The 23,779-nt window shown below is 43.9% G+C and overlaps 2 protein-coding genes across 2 annotated transcripts in view; both read right to left on the bottom strand.

The window, feature by feature from the left end:
- Positions 1-11,101, bottom strand: part of LOC112071932 (far upstream element-binding protein 1-like) — a 35,970-nt gene extending 24,869 nt beyond the window's left edge. The window contains 9 exon segments of the mRNA XM_070439562.1: positions 2,421-2,543; positions 2,811-3,078; positions 3,374-3,431; positions 3,536-3,607; positions 3,726-3,821; positions 5,057-5,092; positions 5,674-5,736; positions 6,404-6,497; positions 10,956-11,101. Of these exon segments, the coding sequence (XP_070295663.1) occupies positions 2,421-2,543; positions 2,811-3,078; positions 3,374-3,431; positions 3,536-3,607; positions 3,726-3,821; positions 5,057-5,092; positions 5,674-5,736; positions 6,404-6,497; positions 10,956-11,045 (900 nt within the window). The 5' untranslated portion in view covers positions 11,046-11,101.
- A 582-nt stretch (positions 11,102-11,683) lies between these two features.
- The window catches only part of slc25a24l (solute carrier family 25 member 24, like), a 27,588-nt gene continuing 15,492 nt past the window's right edge, over positions 11,684-23,779 (bottom strand). Inside the window, exons 7-10 of the mRNA XM_070439560.1 lie at positions 22,810-22,920; positions 16,344-16,540; positions 12,201-12,203; positions 11,684-12,142 (exon numbers count right to left, since the gene is read on the bottom strand). Coding sequence (XP_070295661.1) covers positions 11,947-12,142; positions 12,201-12,203; positions 16,344-16,540; positions 22,810-22,920 — 507 coding nt within the window. The 3' untranslated portion in view covers positions 11,684-11,946. The remainder of the gene's footprint in view (positions 12,143-12,200; positions 12,204-16,343; positions 16,541-22,809; positions 22,921-23,779) is intronic.

Genomic DNA, 23,779 nt, shown 5'->3' with positions numbered 1-23,779 from the left:
GATCCTGACTCCTGTGTCGCTCTGGATCTTCTTGATCATCTCTCCGTTTCTCCCGATCACGATTCCTACCGCAAACCTGGGGACAGGAACCTGAGGAGGGACACACATTAAACATAAAGCATGCCATTACATAGTCTCCTGTAGGCTTGGGAGGTATACTGTATATACCCTATACCGAGGTATTTGGAAAAAGCCACAGGATGTTATTTTTTTTCAATACCGTCGAAACAATGTGGCAATACGTTAGGAGATAACATTCTTCATTTTACGCGTCACATTATGTAGCTTACGGTAGTTCCCAGACACGTGGTGTTTACAAACACACAACGAGACTGGAGCCGTGTGATTCACTCACTGTTGTGCAACATGCACCAGAAGATCTAAATACAGTATGGAAATCACAACTAAAATGTGTGCCATCATATAAATATTAAGTTGTGTCGAAAATATTCTAAATGCTCTTAACACGGAACCAAAACCGGCTGCGCGCGCCATCGTGCATATATTTATTTTGTCCCCCCCGCCACACCAAACGCGACCACGACTCGCAGGTTAAAATATCAAAACAAACTCTGAACCAATTACATTAATTTGGGGACAGGTCGAAAAGCATTAACTATGTATGGAAATTTAGCTAGTTAGCTTGCACTTGCTAGCTAACGTTAATTTGTCCTATTTAGCTAGTTTGCTGTTGCTAGCTAATTTGTCCTATTTAGCTAGCTTGCTGTTGCTAGCTAATTTGTCCTGGGATATAAACATTGAGTTGTTATTTTACCTGAAATGCACAATGTCCTTAACTCCGACAAATTAATCCACACATAAAACCGAATCGTTTCTAGTCATCTCCCCCTTCCAGGCCTTTTCATCGTTTAACTTATATGGTGGGATCTAAACATTCATAGTATTACCACGACAACAGTTCGTCCTTTCAATCACCCACGTGGGTATAACCAATGAGGAGATGCCACGTGGGTACCTGCTTCTATAAACCAATGAGGAGATGGGAGAGGCAGGACTTGCAGTGCGATCTGCGTCAGAAATAGGAAGGACTTTTATTTTAGCCCTTGGCGTCGCAGACGCTCGTTGACGCGCGCGAGCAGTGCAGTCAGGGTTTGAGTTTTTTCTCTCTAATTTAGTAGCTAGTTAGCTATCTAGCTAAGTGGTTAGCTTCTTCCAAAATCAAATATGTGCTTTGTACCAGCAGAAAATGCCCTCCTGGATCAAAAGCCTTCCAGCAAACTGTTTTTTTTTAAGTTAGAAACTGTACAAAATGTTCGCAGTGTATTTAGTTAGCGTTCTCTATGAGGATTACTTTGTCCTTGTTAGCTACGTCGTAGCCGGCCGCGACCGGAGACCCAAGAGGCGTCGCAAAATTGGCACCAGTGTCATCCGGGAAGGTTTGGCCGGCTGGGATGTTCTTGTCCCATCGCGCTCTAGCGACTCCTTGTGGCGGCCGGGCTCATGCACGCTGACTTCGGTCGCCAAGCTGTACGTTTTTTCCCCCCGACACACTGGTGTGGCTTCGCAGGGTCGTGTTTCAGAGAACGCATGGCTCTTGACCGTCGCCTATCCCGAGTTCGTACAGGAGTTGTAGCGATGGGACAAGACTAACTACCAATTGGATATCACAAATTTGGGTGAGAAAAATGAAGCACAAAGAACAAAAAAATGGGAGCTTCGTGAGGTGATAAAGTTAGTTATATGAAATTCACTACTAATGTTTGCCAAATAAAGATAGATATATCTAAGATGTGCCAAACTAAATTCTCTCCAGCTGGGTTTTGCTAACGTGTAAATGTTAGCTTGCAGATCAAGCTTCTTGGTAACAGCAGCAGAGTCAATCCTAGATTAAGATCCCTGCTGCAACCTGCGTTTTGAGATAGTCACATAACTGAGCTGGGTTGTCTGTCCTAGTAGTACATGTCGGCACACAGACAAAGTGTTTGTTAGCATTTACCTAGCATCCGCTAAGAGAATTAAACAGTATTTGTTAGCATTCTGGTAAGCGACTTTTTTTTTTACATTAGCGAAAAGAAAAAAGTGCCCCTTGTGCGCACGTCCGGTAATAACGTAAATCCCGAGATGGCAACAGGCACGGTATCTGTATACCGTCCAACGAGTCTCTTCCCAACTCAGATGGCAGTTCCATCTGTACAAACTAACATCCTTACTGAACAGTAGACTCAGCCAGATGACATTGAATACTAGAAGTAAACAACAACTGGTCAAATTCCGCAACAACTACTAAAGAGTGTTAAACAGGGCCGTTTTAATCCTGTAGATACTACAGAGCAGCGTGATGCGCACCCTTGAGAGACCCAAGTCTAACATCGTCAACTCGCCAAGTCTACCATTATTAACAAACTCTGGATTCCTTGTGATTCCATGACAGTGTAATAAAAGTGTTACTGTAGACTTACATCCAGGCCCTCACCTCCTCCTCCTCCGCCGCCGCCTCCTCCTCCCATCCTGGAGCCGTACTCTCCTCTCTGCTCCCTGAAGCCCTGTTCTCTGATCAGCTCCATCACCATGTCTTTTGCTTGCTGAAGGACCAGACAGTCAAAACAGGTAAAACACAGGCGGAGGAGAAAGAGTCAGGGAAATTACCAAACAAATATTATCGTGGGCAAATAAGCACGCAACTTTGCAACTGAGTATTTTGCAATTTCGTTCAGAGTGACTCATTTCACTTCAACATTTCAGATGTACTTCAGGGAGTGAGAATCCATTTCACCTGGACTTTAAAAGGTTCCCCAGAGATGGGGAACATTCCAGCTGTAGGTAACACCAGTCCTCTCTGCACCACTCACCTGGACTTTAAAAGGTTCCCCAGAGATGCGTAGAGGTTTGTCTGCTCCCGTGTTCTGAGGCCCTTCCTGGATCATCACCATYTTGACCCCGGCTCTCTCCTGCAGCTGTTTGATRGTCTCTCCTCCCTTCCCGATGACCAGGCCAGCCTTGGAGGCAGGGACCAGCATCTCCTGAACAGACATACCGGGGCCGCCGGCATCGTTGTGGTGAAAGGCTGGAGTAGGACGACCCTTATCAACGATCTCCGTCAGCAGCCTCTTGGCAGCTCTGGTTGGGGACAGGAACATAGTTACCTTTAGCTAAGGGCATGGACTGTTGGCCTACGAAAAAGCCCCTACTCATGAGACACATACGTAGCCTCTTGGTAGCTCTGGAAGCACACACCAGGGACAAGGTGGTCCCTGACAAGGCCCACAGCTATGACAATGGCTCTAATCTACTAACTAATGTAACGTTGTACTGGCTTTTTGTGTCACCAGAGAACGTGGGTAAGAAAACAGGGGAGGGGGGGATGAAGCTAAGAGAGGACAGAGAGAAGGGACGACAGGAGCTGTATACGTACTGTATTGAGTCTGGGGATCCCGTCAGTGTGACTGACCTATCGGGCATTCCTCCACTGTCTGCAATACAGAGAGAAGAARAGTTTCAGAGTAGAGATAGCATGCAGAACTCTCCATCAAACAGTAYGAGGAAATCACTGTGTTATAACTTCAGGAAATCTTACCGGGGGCAATCTGGATTTTGCATCCAGACTCTTGCTGCATGCGGGATATCTGTTCTCCTCCTCTTCCAATAACTGGGGTACAAAAGATTTGGCAATCAACCCCCAAAAATCCACCTGCACGTTGTGTGTATACTTCCTGAATCCGAACCGTTACTTTAGGGACGGTGTGTGTGTGTTTGTGTACACTTACTGAATCCAACCATCCCATCAGGAACCTTGAACTCCTCTGATGACGATCTCGGTCCACCACCTCCCATTCCTCCCATACCCATCGCTGCTGAGAACGCTGCAATGAGGAAACCAAAGACATTCAGATACAAGAGGACTACTAATTAACTTCTTTGGGATAGGGGGCAGTATTTTCACATCCGGATGAAAAGCGTGCCCAAAGTAAACTGCCTGTTACTCAGGACCAAAAGCTAGGATATGCATATAAATTGGTAGATGTGGAAAGAAAGCTCTAAAGTTTCCAAAACTGTTARAATTATGTCTGTGAGTATAACAGAACTGATATGACAGGCGAAAACCCGAGGAGAATCCATCCAGACTTTTTTTGGGGGGGGGGTCACAGAGCTTGTTCAATGCTAGTCTATGGGATATTCAAATAARTAGCTCCCAGATTGCAGTTCCTATGTCTTCCACTAGATGTCAATCTTGAAAGGGTTTCATGCATGTTTTTTGAAAAAAATTGTTAGTAGTTGTAGCTTTTTAAGTGGCTCCCATTTTGACTGTAGTCTTGTGGCGCACGTGGATGAGGGCAGGCACTTCGTTATTTATCTCCGGTATTGAACATACTACATTACAAATTAAATTTAACCGTTTATTTACATATTAGGGTACCTGAGGATTGATTAGAAACTTTGTTTGGATGAAGTTTATTGGTAACTTTCGGGATTTCTTTGTCTGCATGTTGAACTGGTGGATTACTGAAAACGCGCCAACTAAACGGACCTTTTTGGGATATAAAGGACTTTATCGAACAAAACGACCATTTGTTGTGTAGCTGGGACCCTTGGGATTGCAAACAGAGGAAGATCTTCAAAGGTAAGTGATTTATTTTATCGATATTTCTGATTTTTGTGACGCCTCTGCTGGTTTGGAAAATGTTTTTAATGCTGGTGTATGCGGGGCCCTGTCCTCAGATAATCGCATGGTATGCTTTTGCTGTAAAGCCCTTTTGAAATCTGACAAAGCGGTTGGATTAACAAGCAGCTACGCTTTTAAACGATGTAAAACACTTGTATTTTCATGAATGTTTAATATTACAATTTTTGTATTTTGAATTTCGCGCTCTGCAATTTCACCGGATGTTGTCGAGGTGGGGCACTAGCTTCCCACCTAGCCCAAAGAGGTTAATTAAGAAACGCTGCCATAGACCCTGGTCAAAAGTAGTGCACTGCAAAGGGAACAGGGYGCCTTTCGGGACTCAACCATAAACCCATATGGACCGGTGGCTATTTCTAGTCACAAGGGCCTATCCTATACATTTYCTTTAACAGCAGGCAAGCTACAGGTACTCACGGTCATTTGGTGCCACCTTCTTGGTCTCTGGTTGGTCTGTAAGGAGAAGAGGAGACGGGGTTACTGGACTGCCGAGGGTCCCCAGAACTGGGGCTRCAACCGTCCTACTTCCGAGTGAGAACAATGGCCATTTGACATTACATCTAATGCCTGTGCAACATGGCGCACACACACAGACATAGTATTTTCTAGAAACACAAGGCAGCCCAACTAATGTATATAAAATAGTAACAAGGTTAGCGGTTTATTATAACATACAATCCCCCCTGCTAAAAGCAACTATCAAACCACGGAACTGAACAAACTGAGCATTATCTGACTATACATGATACAGAACAAGTGATTCTATTACTAAACCAAGTCAAGCATTTTATGCCAAGTCTATAAACAGCATTGAACAATAAAAACCACAACAACAAAATAAGCGAGGGTATAAAATTTCTAAAACATGCCAAAAACCACACTAACTAGGCTATATACATATCTCATACTATTAATCACCCATGCCATTTCACACTATACATAATGCCTATTCTAGATCATAATACAACAAGTGTGTGGTTTGAAAACTGGTAAGGCCTAAGTGCCTAATGGTTATTTATCAAAAGGGACCATGCCTGAGAAAGGAGAGTTCATCCCTTCCCGATGGGTTCTACTGTTTAGACTGGTCCAACAGTCATCTACAGAGTGAATAGACAGAACGAAACAGTGATACACAACACACTACACCGGCAACACCTGKGTTTCTCCATACAATGCAGGCCTATGCCATTTTTTAATCCAAAAGCTWTTTATTTTATTTAACTTTTATTTATCCAGATTAGTGTGATAAATCTAATTTTCCAAGAGACCTGGGTGACCTAAGAGTCGAGCATTTTGTTTCCGAAAATGGGTGACCCCCCCCCCACACCGTTTCAGCTGTGATACAAGAGGCAAAAACTGATAACAGATGCCCGTTTACGATCTACGTTATACACATTGGATAAACAACGCTTTGTTTTGACACCTGACAGTAGTGTTGTATCCAGTTCCCTAGCTACACCATAGCTAGGTGATAAGACTGGATTCTCAATGCATGTCTATTTGGGAAAGCATAAACGTCAAGGCAATTAACATATTGCAAACAAATTAAAAACAGAACACACACGTCTATTTCTGCTCTCTTGCCAACTCCRTATGGATTTMTCTCATCTGTAATTGCATGCTTGTCTGGACAATGAAGTAGGTAAATAAAATAGCTCTGAGACCAGGCTTGGGKACCAGATAGGCAAGTCCAATCTATAACAGTACAGGCAAACGAWGGAGCAATGAAGATACGGAGGTATGAAATGGGTCTACCGTACTCACCGGCATCTTCTAGGGGCCGCTTCTGGCCTCCGTAGCCAAACTCGTTACCCGAGGGTGCCGAGGGTACGCCGTCACCACCAATCTTAGCGGCGATCTGAAAGTCAAAAACGCTCAATCTAAGCTAGGCTCCACGAGAACACTACAACTTCCGTAGCTAGCTATTTTCCAATGGAGTTATGTTAACTAGCATGTAGATAGGTTAATGGTACAGACACACCGAGAATCTCACTGCCGATAGGTACTTATTTACATAGTTATTTTAGTGGGAATCGAACCCACAACCCCACGCTCTACCAACAGCCMCACAGGAGGCCGTTTCTTCATTTGCGAGAACAAAAGATGTCCCTGCTGTGTACCGACTAGAGCTGTCGGAGAAAAGAAACGATTGGTTGAAAGATTTCCCCCTATATTGACGTCCTATGTGTTTTAATCAAATCAACTATATTCAMCGAGCTTGTCTGATGCTTTAAGCACACTGATGAAATAAGACTAATTATTAGAGGGAGTCCCACAGCAATTTGATTGTGCTGGGCCTGGCTCAGACTCGACCTTGTTAAAACCAAAAAAACAGCGACTAGCACCCGTTGTCCCCCTCTCCTCCCTGATGCAGCTACCACCACAGATCAATTTGTATCTCGCGTTCCGTGTTGCTGGAGCTGCAACAGCCATTTATGACTGAAAAGTTGTTACACAAATCCTTCACTTGTTTAGAAGTTAAAAAACATTCCCTATTCCCTCAACCCTTGCTCTCCTTACTTGAAAACATCAACATCAAAAGCAAGTGACCAATATGGAAATAATCACACCAATAAATTGGTTATAACAAAATGTACACCGTAACACACGTGATAGCAAAATGGATGCAGAGGACTTGAAATACACTTTAAAAACATCGGGGAATGTTTACGGGTTGCTCAGGAGGTAAAGGGAAAGTCAGATAATCCACTGAAACCTACWGCTCAATGGTGGTTATAAGGCTACTAATGATAATGACATTAGTTATTATAGCGAGAGAGACCTAATTAAGTCGGGGTTTCCGTTCTCCTCAATTTTCTTAGACGTTTAAGGCGAGTCCGTTTTGTTGTCTCCTAATTCCACCACATTGTTCTCAACACCAATATTCTGGTTAACTTGGCTATTATGCACATAGCGACATGGTCTTGGGAAAAGGCACCAATTGAACAACGCACTGATGTGTTTCAGAACAGCGACCACTATACAACGTGGGAGAAAACACATGYAAATAAAACACTACTTTTTTTATTTATTTGTGTTGCACATAATATAACCATATACAATTTCAGCAGCACGTCTTAGACTGGTGGACAGCGCCACCCCCCGGGCCTTCACAGTGGATCAGTCCACTCAGACAGGAGCCAATCAGACAGGTGTCTTGTACACCATTTTCTTCTTTTATGTTACTACTGCTCGACTTAAATCTTATTTCGACCAACAGCCTATCGACGAACCTTCTGTTTCTACTTGCAGAATCGGGAAGCTCAGCAGTGGCTGAGAACTTGACTTTGAGCCAATCAGAGAGCATGAACTTCCAAGTGGGGGAGCAAACAGAAGTATAATCCACCCCCTCAACAGAATTGTTCTAACTAAAATAATAAAGATGAAACATAGTATATATTTTTTATAGCAATTCTTTACATCTAGCTAGGGTGTGTTGTTAACCTCTTTCAGCAAGGGGGCAGAATTTTTACATTTGGAAAAATAACGTTCCCAAGGTAAACTGACTATTTCTCAGGCTCAGATATTAGAATATGCATATAATTTACAGATTAGGATAGAAAACACTCCTAAGTTTCCAAAACTGTCAAAATATTGTCTGTGAGTATAACAGAACTGAAATGTTACCAATTGTTACTTGCATAGTGGAGTCTTTTGTTAACTTCACTAGGGTAGGGGGCACTATTTTCACTTCCGGATGAAAAGCGTGCCCTGCTACTCAGGCCCAGAAGCTAGGTTATGCATATAATTGGCAGATTTGGATAGAAAACTCAAACTGTTAAAATAATGTCTGTGAGTATAAAATAACTGATTTGAAACCATATGAAGATCATCAAAGGTAAGTGATTAATTTTATCTCTATTTCTGCACATTTGTGGCCTGCTGGAGGTCATTTTGCAGGGCTCTGGCAGTGCTCCTCCTTGCACAAAGGCGGAGGTAGCGGCCCTCCTACGGCCTCCTCCACGTCTCCTGATGTACTGGCCTGTCTCCTGGTAGCGCCTCCATGCTCTGGACACTACGCTGACAGACACAGCAAACCTTCTTGCCACAGCTCGCATTGATGTGCCATCCTGGATGAGCTGCACTACCTGAGCCACTTGTGTGGGTTGTAGACTCAGTCTCATTCAAAAGTGACCAAAACATCAGCCAGGAAGCATAGGAACTGAGAAGTGGTCTGTGGTCACCACCTGCAGAACCACTCCTTTATTGGGGGTGTCTTGCTAATTGCCTATAATTTCCACCTGTTGTCTATTCCATTTGCACAACAGCATGTGAAATGTATTGTCAATCAGTGTTGCTTCCTAAGTGGACAGTTTGATTTCACAGAAGTGTGATTGACTTGGAGTTACATTGTGTTGTTTAAGTGTTCCCTTTATTTTTTTGAGCAGTGTATATATTTTATTTAACTAGGCAAGTCAGTTATGAACAAATTATTATTTACAATGACAGCCTACCTAGGAACAGTGGGTTAACTGCCTTGTTCAGGGGCAGAACGACAGATTTTTACCTTGTCAACTCGGGATTCGATCTAGCAACACTCTTTACACAACTAGGCCACCTGCCACCCCATATATCCCCCATCCAGGGCTGTAAAATAAAAAAAWTAATTGGTAGCACTGGTAGTCCAAAAAGTTAAAAGCGCCGTGTAAAATTTAGGAGCACCAGAAAAATGTACTTATTATTGATTGAGATTTGGCCTGTATTGGGCCTATATATATTCTTGCTACTTTTGAAACACATGTTGTCCAATAGAAACTAATACGTAACACTGTAAATACATTATAAAAGCTACAATTTTGATACCACTTTTGGAATATTAGGTTTCTACATTGTTAAATCACACGCTTCCTTTTGAGATGCATAACATTGAAAATTGTACACTGTCAGATTTATGGCGACAACATTCAAGAGATCGGTTACTCAATCCGTACTCTCCTGAAGATGCTCTCATTTACTTTCTTCCTGTGCCCCTAAATGTTTGCACAATACTGGTTAAGGTACCCATGTTTTAGCTAGCTTGCCAATAAAAATGACGGAATAAAGTGTAAACAAATGGTTAACAACGTGGAGTTTATGGATGTAAAATGTGATCCGCTGTTTACTATCCATCACTTTATTCCTAGTTATATGTACATCTCTAACGACATTTTGCAGGCAACGGAGTATGATGAGACACTGGAGCAATGAGCAGCATGGACATGAATAATATATTTCGTATATATCAACTTATAACTCGATTTCCCCATCTTTTTACTCAACTCCTATAGCTGGTTGTCACATGTAGGCTACTGGAATTGATTAGCTAACGAACAAGCAACAAAGAGGTGTTGCCTCTGCCCTGGGCGTCCACTCAACCTACTGCCAGTTAAGTCAATGAAGACATAAGGATAACTATATTTAGTTAACTTTGTACTTCACAAGTCAAAGCTAGGCAGTGTAAATGGTATTCATCTAGTTATGCATACAAAAAAACGATCCAAAACAAACACGAAAAGTAAAATCTACAGAGCCAACGAGTTAGACTTCGTCCCATCGACTAAGCATGGAATTCGATTAGCATGCACACCACCGTGGATATTTTCGTGACTTAAGCATGACACATTTTACACAGTATGTATTAAGGCATCATGGTAAAATATTGTAGTGAATGGCCAACATTTCACTTCGACGTTGGAGTTGACTTTCTCTCGCTTCAGCTCAAAAACGATTGCCATTTTTCCTAAAATATTGTGTTAGAGTAACGTAACGTTAGACAGATCACATGACCAATATTTGTGCTCTGATTGTGATCACTAGAAATTGCCCACTATGTTGCACCGCCGATCAACATAATAAACATAATAAAGTTGCTAATTTCAAATGTAAAAGTTGCAGCAACCACTGTTAAGCAATATTTCCTTTAAAAAAACTGTCAGTGTATCATGGACTTACCTAATTCCACAGAATCAATGCAACAGTATTTCTGCACGATGGTGGCTTCGAAAAGGCCACATATGGTTAACGTAACTAACGTTAGCTATGTGACGCTATCTTGGTTATCGTTTTATTAACTACTTATTGAAACCGCAATCAAATTAATCATACTGTACTTCCTCAATTCACCGATTAATTTAACCATATCGCTAAATGAGCTAGCAATACCTGGCTAATTAGCTGGCTAGTTAGGTTACAATCCTTTGTTGGACAGCCAACTCGAAGCCTTCATTGAAGGCCGCAAATTGGAAACATCCCGAGCTTGAGGTTTGGGTTAGATTTAGTTCCATTGTCGACTATCAATTTCGACGCCCTGTGTGCTATGTTATATTATTTGTCTTACCTGTCTAGCTCGCTGAAGTGCGTCTTTAAAAGCGTCGTTCATTCCGGCGCCATTTCCCGACGGCGGAGCCACGTTCGAATAGTCGGCCATATCTGATGTAACTCTTCTCTTCTCAAGCCCGGAGAGAGAAGATGGCCGTTCTCGTTGAAAAAGATTATCGCGCTGTGACACAGCAGAAAAGGCMACACAAATCTCGCGAGTMCAGACAGAATAGGCAACTGGCTGTGTGATACGTCGATCAAGGACTAAGGCGGGATTTRGGTTGTACCATCCAATGGTTCCACYTGTACTATTTTACTAAAATGATGGAAAATCCTTTCAAATCTTTGTTTTACGCCTGCTACGTTAGRTTACAAATCTGGTTACAATGTACACATGTTTTAGTAACTTTCATATTTAGTATGATAACCAAATAAGTATATTTGTAAAATGTAATACTGTAGGAAGTCCTGTATTTTGTGATATACATTATAATATTGTAATGAAACAGCAAGGAGCAGGTCTCGAACCCTCGACCTTCTAGCCTGAGGTCCGGCGCGCTATCGACTGTTCCGCAAAAGCATGCTCGTGCRGCACAGTCGATTTCCTCGCTTATAAACCCAGGGTCGTTACAATATGCACTGAARACACCCTCTTTGTGAGCACACACTGCACTGTAATTTAGAGTCTGAAACACTACTCTAGTTTTTGCACAAACGTGTGAAAGAAAGACAAGGGAGGAGGCCATAGATACTTCACACTGATTTAATGACAATGAAGGGGTCAACGAAGGATTGGTCAGGCTGGAGATTGGGCCGCAATCAGCCCTCCAATAACAGTCCTTTGGTAGTATATTTGTTAGTTCTATTTGGTAGTTCATTGCGATTTGAAGTATTTTGGGACAGTTTATGGACAACGGCGTCAAGTTTGAAGGTTGTTGTTGTGTACAGAGTATTACATAAAATCAGTCACAAAAACATACAACAAATTATAATTGACTATGACTCTGAAATCAGGAAAACATTGCGTCTAGTTTCTTCATCAGGGTGTAGTTTAACAGAGCACATGGAATCGCCCGGATGAAACTGGTCCCCATCCCATTGTAGTATCCTCGTAGTCCATGTCTCTCATAGATGCCTGTGAACCCCTGAAGAAATGTTGTGGGTGAAGTTGAACTGAAAGCTGTAAGACAAGGAAGTAAGAATAGCCTGTTATGGACACATCACATCCAGTAAGTTATGTACAGTATGGTACACTGTACCTCACAGACTAAAGTGACACAATTATGATCAGGGACAGGAGGAGCATATCGTGATCACATGGCCCTAGGGACGGTGGGTGTCCTGGTTAGATCACGTGGCCCTAGGGACGGTGGGTGTCCTGGTTAGATCACATGGCCCTAGGGATGGTTGGTGTCCTGGTTAGATCATGGCCTAGGGACGGTGGGTGTCTGGTTAGATCACATGGCCTAGGGATGGTGGGTGTCCTGGTTAGATCACATGGCCCTAGGGAGGTGGGTGTCCTGGTTAGATATCAGATGGCCCTAGGACGTGTCTGGTAGACTCATGGCTCCTAGGGTGGTGTCCTGGTTAGATCACATGGCCTAGGGATGGTGTCCTGGTTAGATAATGGCAGCTGTAGGGATGGGTGTCCTGGTTAGATCACATGGCTCTAGGAGGTGGGTTCCTGGTTAGATCAATGGCCTAGGGACGGTGTCCTGGTTAGATCACATGAGCATAGGGATGGTGGGTGTCCTGGTTAGATACATGGCCCTAGGGATGGTGTCCTGGTTAGATACATGGCCCTAGGGATGGTGGGTGTCTGGTTAGATCACATGGCCTTAGGGATGGTGGGTGTTGCCTGGTTAGATCACAGGCCTAGGGAGGGGGGGGTGTTGGTTAGATCACATGGTAAGGGATGGTGGGTGTCCTGGTTAGATCACGATGGCCTAGGGATGGTGGTTGTCATGGTTAGAATCACATGGCCTAGGGATGTGGGGTGTCCTGGTTAGATCACGATGCCCTGGACGGTGGGTGCCTGTTTAGACAATGGCTAGGGATGGTGGGTGTCCTGGTTAGATCACATGGCCTAGGGATGGTGGGTGTCTGGTTAGATCAATGGCCTAGGATGGTGGGTGTCTGGTAGATCACATGGCCCTAGGATGGTGGGTGTCCTGGTTAGATCACATGGCCTAGGGATGGGGTGTCTGGTTAGATCACATGCCTAGGGAGGTGTGTCCTGGTTAGATACACATGGCCCTAGGATGGTGGTGTTCCTGGTTAGATACATGGCCTAGGGAGTGTGGGTTGTATCGGCTTAGGAGGTTGTCTGGTGATCAATGGCCCTAAGGTACGGTGTCCTGGTTAGATATATGGCTGAGGGACGGTGGGTGTCTGGTTAGATCAATGCGCTAGGGATGGTGTCCTGGTTAGATCACATGGCCTAGGGACGGTGTCCTGGTTAGATCACATGGCCCTAGGGCCGGTGGGTGTCCTGGTTAGATCACATGGCCTAGGGATGGTGTGGTGTCCTGGTTAGATCACGATGGCCCGTAGGGGATCGGTGGGTGTCCTGGTTAGATCAATATGGCCTAGGATGATGTGGGTGTTCTGGTTGATATCAATGGCCTGAGGGATGATGGGTGTCTGGTTAGATCATGGCCTAGGGATGTATGGGTGTCCTGGTTAGATCACATGGCCCTAGGGATGGGTGGGTGTCGGTGTTGGTTAGATCACATGGCCTAGATGGGAGTGTGTGGTTGTTCCTGGTTAGATCACTGGCCCTAGGAGGTGTCCTGGTTAGATCAATGGCTAGGAAGCGGTGTTCCTGGTTTGAGGATTACAATGGCCTAGGAGGTGGGGTGTTGTCCTGGTTAGATTACATGGCCTAGGGACTGGTGGTAGTCCTGGTTGGATCAATGGCCCTAGGGATTGTTGTCTGGTGTGTAGAGTCTATGGCCTAGGGAGGTGTCCTGGTTAGATCACATACATGGCCTAGGGAGGTGGGTGTCCTGGTTAGATCAATGGCCTAGGGATGGTGTCTGGTTGAATCAATGTCATGCAAAGTGTTAGTATGCAGAGTTCCTTGAAAGATAATTGAGTGGCTTATTTTAATTCGGAATTAAATGGTTCCTGATTATTTGTGTTTCTGTTGCCATGGATCGGACGTTACTTGGAGCTGCTGCTGGTGCCGATCACAGTAGAGGATAGCTGCATTCATCGTAAGCAGAAGAATGTCGAGAACTGGAAAAATGATGCTTGGGAGTGCACTGCGTGTATAGTTTGTTGGGTGCTGTCAGCCGCAGTGCAAGGACTGTGGGAGAGAGGTGAGAGAGGGGAGGAGCGGTGAGAAGACTTGGAGGGGGAGGTGAGAAAATGAGAGAGAGGAGACAGAGGAGATAGAGAGAAGAGAAATAGAGAGTGGAGAGTCAGTGGTTAGGCATACCCATTAAGATTTGATTGTATGGTACAACATCAGTGGTTCGAACCGGCCTCCTTCTTCCCTAGGCTTTTGCTCAGAGGGCTAACAACACATCTTTGGCACGCAGGATAGACATAAAATATTAGTTGATGTAGTTATGTGGGCTCTCGTGGAAGCAGGTTGGTCATAGCCAATTCATAGATGGTCACTGACAGGCTGAGAGAGAGAGGGGGGTAGAGAGGAAAGGTGGAGCTGACTGGTTAGTCTATGAGCCACCAATTTATGGACTGCAGCTGAGAGAGATGGGGGGCGGGGAGGAAAGAGAGTGGGAGTAAGATTACTGTAGAAACAGGTTGCTTTTAAATGTTTGTTATACCCTCTTGAAGTGTGAACTTGCTCAGAAGGGCTAGAGTTTCACAGTATTCCACGAACGGAGTGTGCAGGCAACAAGTGCACAAGTCCTTAGAAATCAATTCATGATATCCATATGGTAATGATTATCTTGAAATGAGAAGTAATGAGACTGGTCCAATGGTCCGATCATCTATAGTAACTACAGGATAGCTAGTGAAAAAACTAAGATAGTTTACTGACAGATTGATAGTAAGCATGACAGATAGTTAACTACAGTACGATAGTGAATCTAACTGATAGTTTCCATAAGATAGTTACTCAGATAGATAGTACTACAGATAGGTTAGTTAAACTTACAAGATAAAGTACACTAAGATATGATAGACCTAGAGATAGTACATCACAGATCGATATGTGACATCTAAAGATGTCGTCACTACAGATAGATCTGTACTACTAAGATAGTTAGTACTATAAGAAGGGTACCTTACTGATAGATAGTACGCTACAGATAGGTCAGTACAGATGTGAATAAGAGTAGTATTGTACACTACAGATACGTACACTAATCTAGAGATAAGGTACACTACAGGTAGTACGCCTACAGATGTAAGCTTACAGATAGTGTTCATCGATAGTAAATCTACAGATAGATAGTACCACTAATATGAGTACACTAATATAGAAGTAAACTACAGATAGGTAACTACATATAGATAGTAATTGCTACAGTTATTACTTACAAGATATGTAAGCTAAGATAGCTATACAGCACTAGATGTTAACCTAACAGATAATAGGTACAGCTACAGATAGTTACTACAGATTAGGATAGGTTACATCTAAGGATAGTTCAACTACAGATAGTACACTACAGATAGTACACTAAGATAGTGAACTCTCAGATGTTCATCTACAGATATTAGTTAACTACGGATAGAAACTAGAGGATCCGATAGGTTGCTACAAGATAGTACATGCAGATAGTAACGTACAGATAGATAGCAACTACAGAAGGTCACTCTAAGATTAGATAGTAAACACTGAAGATAAGTAAGCTAACAAGTAAACTAAATAGATAGTAACACTACAGATGTACACTAGATAGGATTAGTACAGGCTACAGAATAGGTCACTACAGATAGAAGTAGGTAGTAATGATAGTTCACTACGATATAGTTCAGCTACAAAGACTAGGTGCATCGTAAGAGTAGTTAAGCTAAGATAGATAGTATCATGCTAACAGATATTCACTAAAAGTATGTACGTAAGGGCTACAGGATAGTTACTGACAGATATTGTACGCACGAAGATAGTACATTACAGATAGTTCATACGAGTAGTACATAGATAGTAAAGCTAAGATAGTAATGCACAGATAGATAGTCATACAGAATTGTTCTGCTATATAGTGTTCCTACAGATTAGATACTAGTAAACACTATCGAAGTTCACTACAGATAGTACACTACAGATAGTACACTACAGATAGATAGTACACTACAGATAGTACACTACAGATAGTACACTACAGATAGTTCACTACAGATAGATAGTACACTACAGATAGATAGTACACTACAGATAGTTCACTACAGATAGTACACTACAGATAGTACACTACAGATAGTACACTACAGATGTGATAGAGTGTTAGGCTGTCTGACCTGGTGAACGGCACACTCCACCCCAGCGTAGGGAATCATACAGAGGATACTTGGTCTGAAGCCCCTGTAGAAGGATGCGGCAGACTCATTCCTGTAGATGGAGCGGGCACACTGCACCACCCCGCTGTAGGTACCTGCCCATAGGTTCAGTCTCACCTTTAGCACCTGGCAGATGGAGGCAGGGAGCACGTCATTGGTCTAAGTTCTTAACCAATAAATATAGTAGCTAGACATTCCAGTGCTTCTTACAAGTTGTATACTGACAGTGAGAAATTGTTATGTATACGGTTGATAACGCGCTGGAGAAATCAAAGGCACCAAACTGGTCCCCACCAACACATGATATAACACAGACAGGAATGCATTCAGACTGAGGTCACGTTCCAGGCCAASTACATTGCAGACATTGCATTTGATAATTCTCTCCTCCCGATTCCTGCTTACAAGCAAAAATGAAAGCAAGAAGTACCAGTGACTCGCTCAATATGGAAGTGGTTAGTTGATGCTACGTGTTTTGCTAGCACAGAGTGGAAAATATTCCGTGATTCATCCAATGGCATTGAGGAGTATACCACCGCAGTAAGTAACAAATAATTAAACAGCAGCAGTAAAATAACAATAGCGAGGCTATATACAGGGTGTTACGGTACAGAGTCAATGTGGAGGCTATATACAGGGTGTTACGGTACAGAGTCAATGTGGAGGCTATATACAGGGGGTACCGGTACAGAGTAATGTGGAGGCTAGTATGGGGGTTGAGTGACAGGAGTCAATGTGGAGAGCTATATCAGCGGGTTACCGGTACAGAGTCATTGGAGCCTTATACAGGGGGTACGGGTACTGAGGTTCAATGCTGAGGCTATAGTCACAGGGGGGGTTACGCGTAAGAGTCATGATGTGCGCAAGGTCTATATAAGGAGGTGACGCGGCTACAGAGTAATCGTGCGAGAGCTGATTACGATGTGTGGTTAACCGGTTACAGTCGAGTCATGCTGGTAGCTAGTAACAGGGTGTTACGGTATCATGAGTCAATGTGGAGACTATATTACAGGGGGTACAGGTCAAAGAGTAATGTGAGGCTATAATACAGGGGTACCGGTGACATGAGTCATGTGGAGGTAACAGTATTACGGGGGTAGCGGTACGGGCGATGAGCTGCTTGTTGAGCGCTATATAAGATAGGGTTATTCGGTACGAGAGTCAATGTGGAGGCTATTCAGGGGGTACCGGTGAACATCCGAGGTCATGTGGAGGCCTCTTTAATCAGTTTATACCAATGGGGTACCGGCTAACGAGTGGTCATTGGTGGAGGTCTATAGTATGACAGGTGGTACGCTCGGTACAGAGTCAGTGGTCGGGTGAGATCGGTTTTCAAGGTATTTGAGGTATAGTATTGTGGTATTCTTATAGGATCGATTAGCTGTTTGCAAAAGCCAGCATGGTTTGGCTGATATTTTGAGTTTCCGTGCTACGAATTTCGTGACCGCTGTTGTCTTAAAATTACATAGGACCGCCACCCTTTGGTCTTACAGAGGCCGCTGTTTCTATCCGACGATGTTTAACCCGCCTAGCTGTATGATTGTATTATGTATCGTTCTGCCACGATCGGTGAATACATTGTTGTTAGTTCAGCGCCTTATCCTAATGGATAGAAGAATGCACATTTCCTTTGCTCGATTTCAATCAGCTACGACACAATACCTCAATGGACCAATGGAAAAGATAAAAACTGTTTTTATAATCTTTTTAGCAAATGTAAAAAAAAAAAAAAAGAACACTTATAGCATTCCTTAGCTTATATTGTCTTTAGACTTTTGCTAGGGTTGACTTCGACAATTGAGCTAGCTGCATTTCTGTTTTCGATTGATCATTTTTCCTGGATGGATTTTTATCAGCTTGATTGTGAGTCCTGGTAGGTAAAGATTCAGTTTGATTGGACATGATTATGGCAAATGCCACATCTATAATAAGGGTTCCAACAATTGACAGTGCATGTTCAGAGCAAAACCAAAGCATGAGGTGAACGAATTCTTCCGTACGAACCCGAGACATGATTTGTGAGAGGCAAGATTCTGGGGAAGGGGTACCATTTAACTACAGTTTCTGTCAGCACTTGAGACAGGTCCAAGAACACAGTGGCCTCCGTCATTCTTAAAGTGGAAAGGAATTTGGAACCAACCGATGATATGTTCCTAGTTAGATTGGCGGTCCGTGGCCAAAATCTGTGCAAGTTCGGTGGGAGATAGGGCCTTGTCAGGGTGAGGGTACCAAGACACAAATGTATCTGACCATAGCTCAGTAAGTTTCTGTGTAGATGGGAGCAACCGGTTGGCCAGGAAGGAACACACTAGGTGCCTCATCAACACCAATCGGGCCTTTATGGTAGAGTGGCCAGACGGAGAAGCATCCCTCAGTAATAGGCACATGAAGCTGCTGGAGTTTGCGCAAAAGGCCGTGATAAGACTCTCAGACCATGAGAAACAAGATTCTATGGTCTGATGAAACCAAGATTGAACTCTTTGGCCTGAATGCCAAGCGTCACGTCTGGAGGAAACCTGGCATCATACCTACAGTGAAGCATGGTAGTGGAAGCATCATGCTGAGGCGATGTTTTCAGCGGCAGGGACTGGGAGACTAGTCAGGATCGAGGGAAAGATTAACAGAGCAAAGTAGTGAGAGATCCTTGATGAAAACCTTCTCAGGGCCTCAGACTGAGGTTCACCTTCCAACACGACAACAACCCTTAACACACAGCCAAGACAACGCAATGGCTTCGGGACAAGTCTCTGAATGTCCTTGAGTGGCCAAGCCAGAGCCCGGACTTGAATCTGATCAAACATCTCTGGAGAGACCTAAAAATAGCTGTGCAGCAACGCTCCACATCCAATCTGACAGAGAGGAGAATGGGAGAAACTCCCCGAATACAGGTGTGCCAAGCTTGTAGCATCATACCCAAAAAGACTTCACACCCCGGCCGTCCTACAATCTAAGCTAGATGTCCTCAATCTCACACAAATTATCAATGARCCTACCAGGTACAACCCCAAATCCGTAAACACGGGCACCCTCATAGATATCATCCTGACCAACCTGCCCTCTAAATACACCTCTGCTGTCTTCAACCAGGATCTCAGCGATCACTGCCTCATTGCCTGCGTCCGTAATGAATCTGAGGTCAAACGACCACCCCTCATCACTGTCAAACTCTCCCTAAAACACTTCAGCGAGCAGGCCTTCCTAATCGACYTGGCCAGGGTATCCTGAAAGGATATTGACCTCATTCCGTCAGCAGAGGATGCCTGGTTATTTTTAAAAGTGCCTTCCTCACCATATTAAATAAGCATGCCCCATTCAAGAAATGTAGATATAGCCCTTGGTTCACTCCAGACCTGTCTGCCCTTGACCAGCACAAAAACATCCTGTGGCGTACTGCATTAGCATCAAATAGCCTCCGCGATGTGCAACTTTTCAGGGAAGTTAGGAACAAATATACACAGGCAGTTAGGAAAGCAAAGGCAAGCTTTTTCAAACCGAAATTTGCATCCTGTAGCACAAACTCCAAAAAGTTCTGGGACACTGTAAAATCCATGGAGAATAAGAGCACCTTTTCATAGCTGCCCACTGCACTGAGGCTAGGAAACACTGTCACCACCGATAAATCCACGATAATTGAGAATTTCAACAAGCATTTTTCTACGGCTGGCCATGCTTTCCACCTGGCTACCTCTACCCCGGYCAACAGCCCAACACCCCCCCACAGCAACTTGGCCAAGCCTCCCCTATTTCTCCTTCACCCAAATCCAAATAGCTGATGTTCTGAAAGAGTTGCAAAATCTGGACCCCTACAAATCAGCTGGGCTAGAGAATCTGGACCCTCTCTTTCTAAAATTATCCGCCGCCATTGTTGCAACCCCTATTACTAGCCTGTTCAACCTCTCTTTCGTATCGTCTGAGATCCCCAAATATTGTAAAGCTGCCGCGGTCATTCCCTTCTTCAAAGGGRGAGACACTCTAGACCCAAACTGCTACAGACCTATATCTATCCTACCCGCCTTTCTAAGGTCTTCGAAAGCCAAGTTAACAAACAGATCACGGACCATTTCGAATCCCACCATACCTTCTCCGCTATGCAATCTGGTTTCCGAGCTAGTCATGGGTGCACCTCAGCCACGCTCAAGGTCCTAAACGATATCATAACCGCCATCGATAAAAGACAATAGTGTGCAGCAGTATTCATCGACATCACCTGGCCAACGGTTTCGACTCTGTCAATCACCGCATTCTTATCGGCAGACTCAACAGCCTTGGTTCTCAGATGACTGCCTCGCCTGGTTCACCAACTACTTCTCAAGACAGAGTTCAGTGTGTTAAATCGGAGGGCCTGTTGTCCGGACCTCTGGCAATTCTATGGGGTGCACAGGTTCAATTCTCGGCCGACTCTTTCCATTTACATCAATGATGTCACTCTGCTGCTGGTGTTCTCGATCCACTCTACGCAACCGACACCATTTGTATACTCTGGCCCTTCTTGACGACTGTGTTAACAAACCTCCAGACAAGCTTCAATGCCATAGCAGCGCTCTTCCGTGGCCTCCAACTGCTCTTAAATGCAAGTAAAACTAAATGCATGCTCTTCAACGCGCTGCCGCACCTGCCCAGCATTCACTACTCTGGACAGTTCTGACTTATAATATGTGGACAACTACAAATACCTAGGTGTCTGGTTAGACTGTAAACTCTCCTTCCAGCATCTCCAAACAATCCAAAATTAAATCTAGAATCGGCTCCTATTTTGCAACAAAGCATCCTTCACTCATGCTGCCAAACATACCATCGTAAAACGACTTCTTACCGACCTTGACTTCGGCGATGTCATTACCAAATAGCCTCCAACATCTACTCAGCAAATTGGATGCAGTCTATCACAGTGCATCATGTTTTGTCACCAAAGCCCATATACTACCCACCACTTCGACCTGTGGCTCTTCTTGGCTGGCCCTCGCTTCATATTCGTCGCCAGACCCACTGGCTCCAGTCATCTATAAGTCTTTGCTAGGAAAAGCCCCGCCCATATCTCAGCCTACTGGTCACCATACCAGCACCACCCATAGCACGCGCTCCAGCAGGTATATTTCACTGGTCCCCCCAAAGCAATTCGCTCCTTTGCCGCCTTCCTTCCACTTCTCTGCTGCAATACTGGAACGAATTGCAAAAATCACTGTAGCTGGAGTCTATATCTCTCTCACTAACTTTTAACATCAGCTGTCAGAGCACTCGCCAAGATCGCTGCAGCTGTACATAGCCCATCTGAAATAGGCACATCCATTAGGATGGGCTATTACCTCACCCCATTTATTTTTTATTTTTTTGCTCCTTTGCACCCCAGTATCTCTACTTGGCACATTCATCTTCTGCCATCTATCACTCCAGTGTTTAATTTGCTAAATCTGTAATATTTATTGCTTACCTCCCTAATCTTACCTCATTTGCACACACGTATATAGATTTTTCTATTGTTGATTGACTAGTCGTTTGTTATTCCATGTTAACTCGTTTGTTTTGTTGTTGTGTCGAACTGCTTTGCTTTTATCTGCCAGGTCGCAGCGTAAATTTGGAAAACCTTGCTAAAAAAAAAAAATAGGAAATCTGAAGTAAAGTTGGCAAACATTTTCTACAAACTCTTTTTGCTTTGTCATTATGGATGAATATTGTGCTAGATGTAAATGAGGGGGGGGACCATTTAATCAATTTTAGAATAAGGCTGTTTAACGTAACCCAAAATTGTCCAAAAAAGTCAGCGGCTCAATACAGTATCATTTGCGATAGTATAATTCAGCAGTTCAGACCTGTCATAGCGCTCTGCTACCTCTGCGGAGGTCGAAGGACAGCATGTAATCTGTTCGTTAGTCAGACTGTCAGTCATGTGCCCTGCTACCGTCTAGAGGTGCACGACAGCATGATATCTGTAGTTTTCAGGAACCTGTCTCATAGCGCTCTGGTACTCTGCAGGGTACGAAGACAGCATGTATATTTGTAATTCAGCCCTGTCATAGCCGCTCGGTACTCTGCAGGGTAGGAAGACAGCATGTATATCTGTAGTTCAGACCTGTCCATAGTGCCCTGCTAACCTCTGCAGGGTGAGAAGACAGCATGATATACTGTAGTTCAGACCTTCATAGCGCTCTGGCTACCTCTCAGGTAGAAGACAGCATTGTCTATCTGTAGGTTCAGACCTGTCATAGCGCTCTGGTACCTCTGCAGTAGAAGAACGCAGTATATCTTAGTTCAGACCTGTCCATGCGCTCTGCGTACCTCTCCAGGGGAAAAAGACCAGCATCGTATATCTGTAGTTCAGACCTTCATAGCGCCCTCCTCTGCAGGGTAGAAGACAGCATGTATATCTGTAGTTCAGACCTGTCATAGCGCTCTGGTACCTCTAGAGGGTAGAAGACAGCATGAGCCACCGCCCCAGATACACAGCCCAGCCCAAACCTCTGCTGTACTGACAGGCTCTCCTGCTGCCAGCCCTGGGTGTACACCCTCATCTGGAGAGAAAGAGAGAGAGAGAGAGAGAGGTACCCGCTAATTATCAAAATCCAGAAAAAATACGTTAAATTCAACCACCTAAAAGGAAGTGATTCCCAAACCTTCCATAACAAAGCAATCACCTACAGAGAGATGAACCTGGACAGGAGTCCCCTAAGCAAGCTGGTCCTGGGGCTCTGTTCACAAACAAAAACAGACTCCACAGAGCCCCAGGACAGCAACACAATTAGGCCCAACCAAATCATGAGAAAACAAAAAGATAATTACTTGACACATTGGAAAGAATTTGACCAAAAGGTAGAGCAAACTGGAATGCTATTTGGCCCTAAACAGAGAGTACACAGTGAGCATGGCCTTACTATTGAGAAAGGCCGCCGTAGGGAGACCTGGCTCTCAAGAGAAGACAAGCTATGGTGCACACTGCCCACAAAATGAGATGGAAACTGAGCTGCACTACCTAACCTCTTGCCAAATGTATGACCATATTAGAGACACATATTTCCYTCAGATTACACAGACCCACAAAGAATTCCAAAACAAATCCAATTTTGATAAACTCCCATATCTACTGGGTGAAATACCACAGTGTGACTTCACAGCAGTAAGATGTGTGACCTGTAGCCACAAGAAAAGGGCAACCAGTGAAGAACAAACACCATTGTAAATACAACCCATATTTAGGTTTATTTATTTTCCCTTTTGTACTTTTAACTATTTGCACATCGTTACAACACTGGACATAGCCATAACATGAAATGTGACTATTATTTTGGAACTTATGAGTGTAATGTTTACTGTTAATTTCTTACTGATTATTTCACTTTTGTTTATTATCTACTTCACTTGCTTTGGCAATGT

Source organism: Salvelinus sp. IW2-2015, unplaced genomic scaffold (assembly GCF_002910315.2).
Source record: "Salvelinus sp. IW2-2015 unplaced genomic scaffold, ASM291031v2 Un_scaffold1774, whole genome shotgun sequence".
In the NCBI taxonomy this organism is placed as follows: domain Eukaryota; kingdom Metazoa; phylum Chordata; class Actinopteri; order Salmoniformes; family Salmonidae; genus Salvelinus; species Salvelinus sp. IW2-2015.
This window is presented reverse-complemented; position numbering and strand designations above follow the sequence as displayed.